Source organism: Sturnus vulgaris, chromosome 2 (assembly GCF_052056855.1).
Source record: "Sturnus vulgaris isolate bStuVul1 chromosome 2, bStuVul1.hap1, whole genome shotgun sequence".
In the NCBI taxonomy this organism is placed as follows: Eukaryota; Metazoa; Chordata; class Aves; order Passeriformes; family Sturnidae; genus Sturnus; species Sturnus vulgaris.
This window is the reverse complement of record NC_142244.1, coordinates 4,262,848-4,274,613: the sequence shown is the minus strand read 5'-3', so window position 1 is coordinate 4,274,613 and position 11,766 is coordinate 4,262,848. Positions and strand designations below refer to the sequence as shown.

The 11,766-nt window shown below is 40.6% G+C and overlaps 1 protein-coding gene across 2 annotated transcripts; it reads left to right on the top strand.

Annotated features, from left to right (window-relative positions):
* The first annotated feature begins 530 nt into the window (after positions 1-530).
* Positions 531-11,266, top strand: CCT8 (chaperonin containing TCP1 subunit 8). 2 transcript variants are annotated; one of them, XM_014882090.2, is made up of 16 exons: positions 531-617; positions 2,407-2,497; positions 3,083-3,162; positions 4,331-4,480; positions 4,717-4,897; positions 5,607-5,668; positions 6,333-6,470; positions 6,914-7,092; positions 7,210-7,276; positions 7,357-7,444; positions 7,548-7,663; positions 8,929-9,000; positions 9,163-9,327; positions 9,711-9,830; positions 10,276-10,374; positions 11,031-11,266. In XM_014882090.2, exons 1-15 carry the CDS (start codon positions 558-560, stop codon positions 10,366-10,368), a joined length of 1,662 nt encoding a protein of 553 aa, XP_014737576.1. In that variant the 5' UTR covers positions 531-557; the 3' UTR covers positions 10,369-10,374; positions 11,031-11,266. The 2 variants fall into 2 exon arrangements, with proteins under 2 accessions (XP_014737576.1, XP_014737578.1); XM_014882092.2 differs by lacking the exon at positions 10,276-10,374.
* The last annotated feature ends 500 nt before the right edge of the window (positions 11,267-11,766 follow it).

Genomic DNA, 11,766 nt, shown 5'->3' with positions numbered 1-11,766 from the left:
GTAAAGGCAAGTATCTTTTTTCTATTTATCAATCAGTGGAATCCTTCCCATTGTTTGTTTTATCTCTCAGTGCTAGTTTTACCTGCCAGCAGACCCACAGCTTTGTTTGTGAAGACAAACCCGTCATTCCCCTCAGACCCAAATAACTCCGTGGTTCCATGATGCTTAGTTTTCCTATCTGTGCACTGTGCTTCCATTTACACAGCTATGTACTAAGCCATACGCTTGACTGGAGTCTGCTCAGCTTTATGACCAGCGTTTATCATCGGCGGCCATGAAAGCTCCGCACTGTTCCTGGCTCCCGGACGTTCCATCGCAAAGCGTACCGTGGAGAGCCTGAGGGACGGTCTCCCGAGCTGGACAAGGAAAGCAAGGCTCTGAGGGAACCAACCCACTAGCCCGGCCAGGCCCAAGTGGGGCGATCCCGGCCCGGGGGGCGGTCCGGCCCGGCCCGGCCCGGCGCGGCTCCGGCCCGCCCGCCCCGCGCCTGCGCGGCCCCGCGCTCCCGCCCTGCCCCGCGCGCTCCCGCGGTAGCCCCGGCACGGAGCGGAGCGGAGATGGCGCTGCACGTCCCCAAGGCCCCGGGCTTCGCCCAGATGCTCAAGGAGGGGGCGAAGGTGAGACCGCCTTTGGATGGATGCGCGGATGAACGGATGGCTGGGTGCGGGAGGAGTCTCGGGGTGGCGGTGCGGGAAAAGCCCCGGCGGGGCGGCAGGGCCCGGCGGCACCACGTGTCCCGCGGGGCGGGGGCCCCGGGGATTCGCGCACTCCCGGCTCCCGGGCCAGGGCCCCTCCGCGGCCTCAGCGCCGCGGGGATCGGAGCCCGCCCGGCCCTGCGGGGCGGTGCCCGGCTCACGCGGCCTTCCAGAAACCTCTGCGGGGCCGCGATCCGGCTCCCCGCCCTTCCATTCTCATCCCCCGGGTCCGGCCCTGCCGCTTCATCCCGGGGATGCGCCAGGGCCCGACTCGTGCCCGCGCTGTTCCGAGGGCTCTCACAAGGGCTGGACAGCAGCGTTCAGCCAAGCCCTGGTGTTGAAGCTGTTCAGAAGTGCCCGGGTCATTCTGCTTGACTTTTTCTGATACCTTTGTTAGTGATACAGAACAATGTAATGTTCTCTATATATTTCCCTGCCAATAAATCCGGTTTCATTGTATTTAATGTTAACATAATAAAGATTTTGGTAGAGTTGAAGGACTGTGTCTTAATAAAGGAGAAGCTTTCTTTGAAAAGTGGACAGAAAGCAAGCAGGTATAGCTTTTTTCATTTTATTCATAGAATCAACAGAAGAGTTTGGATTGGAAGGGACCTTAAAGGTCATTTAACTCCAAGCCCCATCCAGCCTGGTCTTGGACACTTCCAGGGTTGTGCTTCCACAGTTTTTCTGGGAAATTTGTACCAGAACCTCACCACCCTCACAGGGAAGAATTTCTTCCTAAAACTTAATCCAAACCTACTCTCTTTCAATGTGAAGCCATTCCCCCTTTTCCTATCTCCAGGCTCTTGTCCAAAGTCCCTCTCTCCAAGAAAGGGAAAATAGGAAGAATTTCTGTTTGCTGCTACTTAATAGCAGGAAGAGTGGAGGGAGGTAGCAGCACTGAAAGACCTTCGTGTTTCTTTTTAGAATCTTCCTTGGAGCCAAATAATGGCATACGTTCAGGGCAGGGGCAGAACAGGGAAGCAGAGTGGCTGCATTGTTAGAAAATTCAAGGCCAGAACAGCAAGAATTGTTTTCTGCAAAACAAGGAGGCAGCTGGCAATCTAAGATGTTTGGTTTGTATTTAGAGAGTAAATATTATTACTGTTTTTCTCCTTTCTCTTATGGGCTGCACAGTACTTTTTATCCTGCTTTTTATTTCTTAAGGTCCTTTCTGGGGATCCCATCTTGTCTTAAGGTTTCCAAACTGAAGCCAGGCTGATCACCTTCTCAAGCACAGTTATTTTACTTAATCATTGTGCTTCCTAATTTTCAAACTGCACGTTTTGAACATAGAACTGGGTTAAATGATTTTTGTAGCATGCAAAGGTGCGAGTAAAGAAGCAGGTACAGAAACCCTTGCCCCTCTCCAACTGGGTCTTGGTTGTTTTTTGTTTCTCTTTGGCATGTCACAAGACTTGCTTGGAAGACTGAGGGGATGCCAACTGTATTGCAAGTCAATTCACTGTTCAGATTTTCTGTTTAGAAGCTTTTTGTGCCTGCTGAGCTGCCTAGTTGAGAAGGTGTACACAGTAATTATCACTGTCTTTGGGCAAGGTTTTGTGTCTGTTTAAACTGTAAGTGAAATACCAAATGTATATTAATAAAAAACTTTGAGGGACTCAGTAGATCGATGCTGTTTTGATGAGAAATTACTAGTTCATCACTTTTTTTTGTTAGCCTAATTCTGATCAGTCATTTTTCTCTTTAGCATTATTCAGGACTCGAAGAAGCTGTCTATAGAAACATCCAGGCATGCAAAGAACTTGCTCAAACCACCCGTACAGCGTATGGACCAAATGGTAAATAAATCCTAAAATTATTGCTGCATTTTTGAGACAAATGCTATGTTTGGAGGCTAAACATACCTCGACAAAGAAGCAGCTGTTTGCTTTTGGGGGAAACACATTGGACTTGCTCTAAAACTGCGAATATGTGACTCTTCCTTTGTGACTGTAGAAATCAGATTTTGTTTTGACAACTCTTGAGTTTTGCTCAGTTTTGTAGCAGTTCCTGTGTTCTCTTTGAAACATGGTATAAAATATACGAAAAAGCATAAAAATTTAAGGAAACGTGATAACATGGTAGGTAGTCATATTGAACATAATCTTGTTCAGTCAGATATATGGAAACAAAAGATTCTCCTGTATCATTTAATTAAATAATGTGCTGGGATTTCTGAACAGAAAACTGCTTACTGAGAAATTACTGATTTTTCCCTAATGTCTCACGCTTCAAGTGTTATTTCACAAAAATGTTTAAAAGTTCTTAAATTATAAACAGAGCTACCATTTTAATGTGCAAGATACACCTGAAAGTTACGAAACTGTGTACAAAATATTGTTTGCATAATGAATGATTTTTTATAATTTTTTCCCCCCATTTAGGAATGAATAAAATGGTTATCAATCATCTGGAAAAGCTTTTTGTTACAAATGATGCTGCTACTATCCTGAGAGAGCTAGAGGTAAGTTTTCTTGCTTCAGATGATGTCAGCTGTGAGCCAGTGTTTCTGTTCATGGGCTGTCATGGTTCTGATTGTCAGTAATGAAATGTCACTCTGCCAGATGATTTACATATGTCACTTTGGAAATAATTTACTTTTTTCACTGAATTTGAGGTCTACAATGAAGAATGTAATTCTTTTGTGAAGCAGCTTGAATAATTGTAGGAGATGCTTAATAATTCCCTACTTCCCCCAAAACCAATAGGTTTAAAAGAGGATATGTCTAGAAATGTAGTGCTTTGGAAAAGTCTGCATATCATAGCTGTTGAGTTCATCTCCCAGTGTTATTGCTTGCCATGCTCTCCTGGCTGCTTAGAATCCATCAGTTGAATTTAAGAATCTGAGGCTGTAGCAGCATCTTTCTGTAAATACTATAAAGGCATGAAAAGGCTGTCCTCTCCTAATTCTTCCTCTGACTTCAAATTGATATTTGTGACACAAAATGAATAATATTTTACTGAATTTTATACTTAGTGATAGAAATAATGTAAGTATTGCGTTACTGAATGCATTGTGTTGGTGTTCAAGATGAGTAGAATAACTATGGAAATCTCAGTTCTGTTTTTAAAAAATATGATCTGTATACTAGTGACCAAATCTGATAAATTTTGCATGTTACTTTCAGGTATAAAATGTCAGGTATAAATATTCAGAATACAGTGGTTTATTGCATTTATTTGAAAGAAAAGTGAAGCAGTACAGTCTCGAAGCAAAACCCGCCCACACCCCTTGCCCTTAAAATGAAACTGTTGTTTATACATGTACTTTGTATGTTACACGTGAATTCAATTTGAAGATCTAAACTCCAGACTCTTTCTGTTGCAGAACTCAGTTATGAAGCCACTGCATCCTGTAAAAGTAGCTCAGAACCAGTGTCAAGGATATCTAATGCATGTTGTAGCAGCAATGTTCAGTTCTCTGATTTTTTTTTTAATATGTTTGTGCTTTTTCTTACTAGGGAAGTTAGGCAGTTAAGATTGTCTGTGCTACTTTCTTTTCCAATTTTGTGCATTCTTAGTATTTCTGGGTACAATTTGAAATAAGAGAGCTTAGAAAGATGTGTAGGAAAGCCTGAAGCTGCAATCTTAGGTGAGGTGTTAATCACCAAGGTGTGTAACTTCTTTTAAAGGTCCAGCATCCTGCTGCAAAAATGCTTGTGATGGCTTCACACATGCAAGAACAAGAAGTTGGAGATGGAACAAACTTTGTCCTTGTTTTTGCTGGAGTTCTTCTGGAGTTAGCAGAAGACCTTCTGAGGATGGGGCTATCTGTCTCAGAGGCAAGTTATATTCACATTGCAGTTCACACAGCTTGGGTCATAATACTGTGAATCATCTGATTTGTTCTCACCTAATTTTTAGATAAAGATGTTTGAAGGGGAACCATGTGTTCTATTGCTTGTGATTGCTTGCTTCCCTGGTAAACTTTTGCATCTGTTAATGTTTTATGACTATTTGAAAAGCAGATAAAAGCAGTATGAAGTGTTGTAGTGATTATTTACTGTTTGCTGCACAGGTGATTGAAGGCTATGAAAAGGCTTGCAAGAAAGCCCTAGAAATCCTTCCGGACTTGGTGTGCTGTTCTGCAAAGAACCTTCGGGATGTTGAAGAAGTGGCATCTTTGTTGCACACGTCAGTCATGAGCAAACAATATGGCAATGAACGGTTCTTGGCAAAGCTTATTGCTCAGGCCTGTGGTAAGTGGGCAGGAATAGGTGTGGGCACACAACTAAAAAGCTGAGTGGGTTTGCTTGTGGTCCTTATATCTTCATGTAGGATAGAAAGCATGGTTAGTTTAGCAGGTTGGATTGGATGGAACACTTCAGTTCTGACATGAGGGTAATCTTCTCATGTTGAACTCTGTATTGGCATTGTAGCTCTGAAAAGGTTTGTCTTTCCTACTAGGCATTTCTAGAAATAGTTTTCAAGTCCTTTTAGTGCAGAAATCCATATTTCTCCCTATTTTTATATCATTAGGAGGATGTATTGTGCTTCACGTAAGCTGTTATTAGTTGCAGCCACAGAGCAATGGAAGTAAGACTGTAATTCTGTTGAGTTGTTCTCCCTTTATAGATTTCTGGGATTAAACCTTCATTTTTAGTTCCAGTGATTTCTCTAAATATTCTGGGTCAGACTTATCTCTTGACTCTACCTGTATGAGTGCATATTTGAACTTAATTAATTGAGCAGCCTGAATAAATGTTTCTGATTATTCCTTTGTAAAAACAAAATTTCTGTTTCTCTTTATGTCAGCTATTAGCAGGTTATAATTGTCTTGAATTTAGGCAGATATCTCAAACCACTGAAATTTCGTAGTTCAGAAAAATTCCAGGCATTTATGGTGTCATTGTTTTACTTTATTCATTAGACAAGACATATTCATTCTTTTTTTTTTTTTTTTGCCAGTGTCTATTCTTCCTGATTCTGGTCATTTCAACGTTGATAATATCAGAGTGTGCAAAATTGTGGTAAGTGTGAAATAGCTGACTTTACTGCAATTATTAAGGTAAACAGAGTAATGAGGGTTAATCTTTGACCTTCCAGAGAATCTTTTTTAATTTTGTTGTAGCATGTGTACTAAATTTTCTAAATTAGTCTTTACTTCTCTTGTTTAGTGCCCAGTAGCAGCATTCAGAAACAAAAATCATTAATATTGACAGTAATGTAAAATGGGAACCTGTTAGACAATGTTTGTTGTTGCTGAATAAGCTAAAGTCTTATACTTGGGATGTGGATCAATCAGTCCAAATGATTGTAAGGTCTGCTTTTCAGGCAGAGTAATGCAGTGTTATTTTTGACAATAAATGGTCAGTAATGTGATGTTCCCCCATTCACAGAGTCAAAGAACAGTTTGGGTTGAGTTGGAATGTGTCTTAAACATCACCCAGTTCCAGCCCCCTTCCATGGGCAGGGACCTTCCACTAGACCAGGTTGCTCCAAGCTCTGTCCAACCTGGCCTTGAACACTTCCAGGGATGGGGCAGCTGCAGTTTCTCTGGGCAGCCAGGGCCTCACCACCCTCACAGGGAAGAATTTTTATTTAACTTAATCTAAACTTCCTTTCAGTGGGAAACCATTCTCCCTTGTCCCATCACTAGTTGCCCTTGTAAAAAGTCCATTTATTTCCTTTCAGGGTGCTGGTATTTCTGCTTCCTCAGTACTGCATGGCATGGTTTTTAAAAAAGAAACTGAAGGAGATGTTACTTCTGTCAAAGATGCAAAAATAGCCGTGTATTCCTGCCCTTTTGATGGTATGATAACTGAAACTAAGGTATGTTAAAGCTCAAAATAAGTTACATCTCTATTTATGCATATGTGCTCTTATTTTTAGACTTAGCTATAAATATTCTCAACACTTGGTGATTGAGATATTTTGATGAATATTGATTTTTTTTAGTTTAAAAAAGTTAATAGAAAAGTTCTGAACCTTGATTGCTTCACAGGGTTTTTATGATAGGGGAAATGGTGTTGGTTTTGTTGAGTTATTTGAAGCAAACTACAGCTTGAATTTCTGAACCTCAAGGTTGTCTGGAATTGCCTGGTGATTTCCATTTTTTTCCCCTCTTGTTTTACCCTGTTGCCTGGGGAGGGTGTCAGTATTACAAAATTGGATGACTTGAGGTTTATAGATAGGTTGGGAGACAAAATGGTTTGTCAGAAACTTATAGGCATGTGGTTTAATGCTAAATTTTAACAGTGTATGTGTTGTACTAGGGCACCGTCCTAATAAAGAATGCTGAAGAACTGATGAATTTCAGTAAAGGAGAAGAAAATCTAATGGATTTGCAAGTCAAAGCTATTGCTGATAGTGGTGCAAACGTAGTAGTAACAGGTGGCAAAGTGGCAGATATGGCTCTTCATTATGCCAACAAGTACAACCTTATGTTAGTCAGGTAAGTTAGTAGGAGTGCATGAAAACATTTGGACTACCAGATTTATGAAATGTACTTGCCAAGTTAAGAGAATACTCTTGTATGTGTTAACTTTGTTATGGAAACTTGTTTTTAAAGGTTGAACTCCAAGTGGGACCTGAGAAGACTGTGCAAAACTGTTGGTGCAACAGCCCTACCCAGACTGGTATGTGCTTCCCAAATAAAGTGCAGGAGGGTGAGAACTGATGAGCAGGTTCAGTTCTTAACTCATGTTCTTCCTTCTAGACTCCTCCTACTCTTGAAGAAATGGGTCACTGCAATAGTGTGTATTTATCAGAGGTTGGGGATACACAGGTTGTGGTGTTTAAGCATGGTATGTATGTTCTGTAGAACTGCTGACACTGCTGTTCTAAAGTGTGTTTGTCTGTGTTTTGGATATAAGATTAAGGAATTAAGTAATGCATGTCTCTGAACAGAAAAGGAGGATGGTGCCATTTCTACTATCCTCATTCGTGGATCTACAGACAATCTGATGGATGACATAGAGAGAGCTGTGGATGATGGTGTCAATACTTTCAAAGTACTCACAAGGGTAAGTAATGAAAACACTTGAGTTACCAAAAGTTAGAGGTGGATCAGTTTGAGGCAAGGCTTGAGCCTGCTCTGTGCTCATTTGCTACAAAGGCTGTAGATATTAATCTGCTTAGGTGCCTTCTGGAGCTGGAGAGATGGCTGTGTAGTACTGGGGTGTGGAGGGCTCTGTAGAGATGACTGCTGTTCTTGTGAACATAGGGTACATAAAAGGTGATTCTCAACATGGACTGCTCTCAATTTTCCAGTAATGGGTGAGTTCCTGAAGGTGGATTACCTTTACCACTTTTTAAAGACAGTCAGCTCTTCCTTGACTTACTCCCTAAATGTTTTATGATGTTCCTTGGAAACCAGGCACAGAAGAAAAGCTAGATAGCTTTGTCACTTGGGATCAGGAGAAACTGATTGGTTGCAGACTCAATTTCTAGTTCATTGGTGATAATTCATGCTTCTTCCATATAATACAGGTAGGTTTTTATGGATGGAAGAACTCGGTTTTACAGAGGATTTTTTTTGTGAGCAGTTTATGTAGTCTTAAATATTACTATTTCATTTTTCTTTTTTTTTTTATACAAAAGGAAACGTTCCTGTATTTACTTGGAAAACACATGCAAAAATTGTTAGAACTGTTAGAATCTTAGCCTCTTCTACATCTTCCGAGATGTGGACATTGATTTTGAGTACAGAAATGCTGTGCATTTATGATTGTCTCCAGGAGTTGTTCTAAGATTTATGATGATTAGTTTGTGGGTTAAGAGACCAGAGTTAATAAGTAAATTCTGGTTTGCCAAAGGATGTACAAAATGCTTAATTTAAAATGAAAGAAAACAAAACAAAAACTCCCAACACCTTGTAATACCTGTTGACATATTAAACTTAGCATACAGTAGATTGGTTTCCTGTATGATATTTCCCACCAAAATAATAGAAAATATGAGAAAATCTAGGAACACTTTTACAGTTAGCCATGAATTTTAAAAAATTTAGAAGTTTAAAAAAAAAAAAAGACAAAAAATCCCAGACACAAAACCCACTGCAGCATTATTACGGTTTTTATAAAAGAAGCTGTTCTTCTTCAAAGACAGAGGAATGAAAGTAAATTCTGGTAGATTTCCCTTACAATGCATGTTTGTTCTGAAGTGGATTCCTAATGAGTCTGTGTGGAATAAAGTTCTGTTGCGTTCTTGATAGACTAGACAAATCCTAAAAAAATAAGTAATGGATGCTTTAAGCAAAACATTGTGTTTTTATGTGGTCTTTCCACAGGATAAACGTCTTGTTCCTGGAGGTGGTGCAACAGAGATTGAATTAGCCAAGCAGATCACATCTTATGGAGAGGTACAGCAAACAGGCTTCTTGGCTTTTCATCATCACACATCTCACAAAAAATACCAATATTATTTCATATCAATATATATATGTGTAATAACAAGTGTGGGGGGAAATGCCTCCCTATCTTAAGTTTTTGAAACGCTGACATGGTTTTCAACATCATTTTAGACTTGTCCTGGACTTGACCAATATGCCATCAAGAAGTTTGCTGAGGCATTTGAAGCCATTCCTCGAGCACTAGCAGAGAACTCTGGAGTAAAGGCTAATGAGGTCATCTCCAAACTTTATGCTGTGCATCAGGAAGGGAAGAAAAACGTTGGATTTGATATTGAGGTAAATAGTCTCTCATGTTACTCGTTGCCCTGCAGTGCAGGGTTATACTTAAGAGTACTTCTATCAGTATGAAGTATTTATAGGTTATTTTAAATTGTTGGAGACTCTGTGTTGCACAGTCTAGAATAATAACTTTCTGTAACTGAGGTTTGTAAATGTTCTTTTTGTCAACAAGCAGTTCAGTTCAGTGTAGTATAATAGTCAGAGATGGAGGGGGGAATACTGAACTAATGTGACAGGGACTAGGTCTTCAGTAATTACTGACTTTGTCTTCCTGATATGGATCAGGAATGAAGGTTTTCTGAAGGGAGAAGATGAGATTAGGAAAAAACTAGGTGAAAGCCTGAGAAAGTTTTGCATAATGTTTTTTCCCCCTCTGACAGGCTGAAGCTGCTGCAGTAAAGGATATGTTGGAAGCTGGTGTGTTAGACACATATCTTGGAAAATTCTGGGGTATCAAGCTAGCTACAAATGCAGCAGTAACTGTCCTAAGGGTTGATCAGGTAAGCTTATGTGTCGTTTGGGTGCTGAATTAAAACCTGGCAGAACCCTCCTGCAAATAGGTGGAATCCCTGGAAATGCAAGGTGTAAACATAATGCCACTTGAGAATGTGGTTTATTTATTTCTGGAAGCCAGGAAATTATTTGTTCAACAGCTTGTAATCTGGAATGTGGATGCTTCTGTAGCAGTACTATTAATAATTGTTGGGTTTGGGAATTTTTTTTTTAAAGGTTTTGTTGATATTTTGAAGACAGTTGATACTTGTATGCAGAGAGTTACCCTAATTTCTGTAGGAACAAGCTTTAATGGAAGAAACCTTCTATCATATTTTTTTACATGAAAATCCAATTTTTAGGAAAATTAGAGGTTACAGTCTTGATGATGAAAATCTTTTATTATTGTGTGAAACTTCAGCAAAAATGAATTTGCATGTAAAATTTCTGTAGATTATTATGGCAAAAACAGCAGGCGGTCCAAAAGCCCCTAAGCAACAAGGACATTGGGATAAGGATGACTGGAAAGATGAGCCTGAAAACTAGTGTGCAGTAAGCTCTGTTTCTCTAGCAGAGAGGTATCTGTGTGAGTGCATGCATGAGTTCATTGACAAGCACATGGCAGATTGTATGCTCCTTGAGAACACATAACACTGCTGTCTTCTGCTGTGTGCTGATTGCTACATCCCATATTTGTGCCCTTTGCAAATGGATTCTACTCCTAAATCCAAGTTTTCCTGGAAGGGATGATAAGTACAGGTTCAGATTTACCTTACTTGTCCATGTAGCCAGTGCAGATAATGAGCTTTAACATGGTAGGACTGATGGACTTCATGGTTTTAAAGTGTGGTATTTAGAGACAATAATTGAGAGCAATAGCTTTGATAATCCTTTCTGTAGTGTGCACCCTGTAAACTACTCTGCTGTTGGCCTATTTAAGCACTCACTTTCTATAGACTAACTGAAGTCTGACTTTGCATGCAAAAATGAGGTACAATACCTTTTTTTACTGTATCAGGGCTCACCCTCTACCGTTCTCAAGTAAAAAAGTTGTTAATATCTCAATTAGATGGATATTCACTGGCTTGGGTTCAGTGTAAGGAAACTGCATGAATGTAGTGAATGCTAGCAGTCAGCATCACGTGGCTGTAGAACGGTACAAGCCTGATTGTGACATTAGTTTTTTCTGCTTCTCTATTCTCTTCAAGATCATTATGGCAAAACCAGCTGGTGGCCCAAAACCTCCATCAGGAAAGAAAGACTGGGATGAAGACCAAAATGATTGAAGAATTTAACTGTATTTCTTAAGTGACATGACTTTGTGAGTTTTTTAATATCCCAGTTGGAGCCTGTCACAATGTTTTGCTCTTGCCTTTAAATTATGAACAGTGTCCAATGGAGTGCAGAACTTCAGACACTTCAATAAATGTACTCACTGTTAAAATGTTGACTGACTTCATTTGGAGCCACCCTGACATGGTCATCCCCAGTCTGTGAATGTGTAGGGGATGAATGACACAGTGGGTGTGATGGGCTGACCTTGGCTGGCTGCCTGACACTCTCCTGGTGAGGAAGGAGGCAGAACTTCTCAGGGTCTGAGTTAAAGGGGGAGATCATATAACAATTCCTGTTGTGGGCACAAGAGACTCAATGTGCAGGGAGGCTGACCATGAGCCTGCTGCATGGAGCTCTTGATCCATTATTATTGTAGCTCTTTGTGCTCTTATTTGCACTCCTTGGTCAGTACTTGAGTGCAAATAGTCGAATGAGTGTTGAAATAATTAAGTGTTGGCAGCAGGTCTCCTGCATACAGTAGCCCCTCTCCTGAGACCCCACTTGGAGCACTGTGTACAGATGTGGTGCCCCAAACATGAGAAAGACAGAGAACTGCTAGAGCAAGTTCAGAGGAGGGTCACCAAGTTGATAAGGGGACTGAGCACTTGC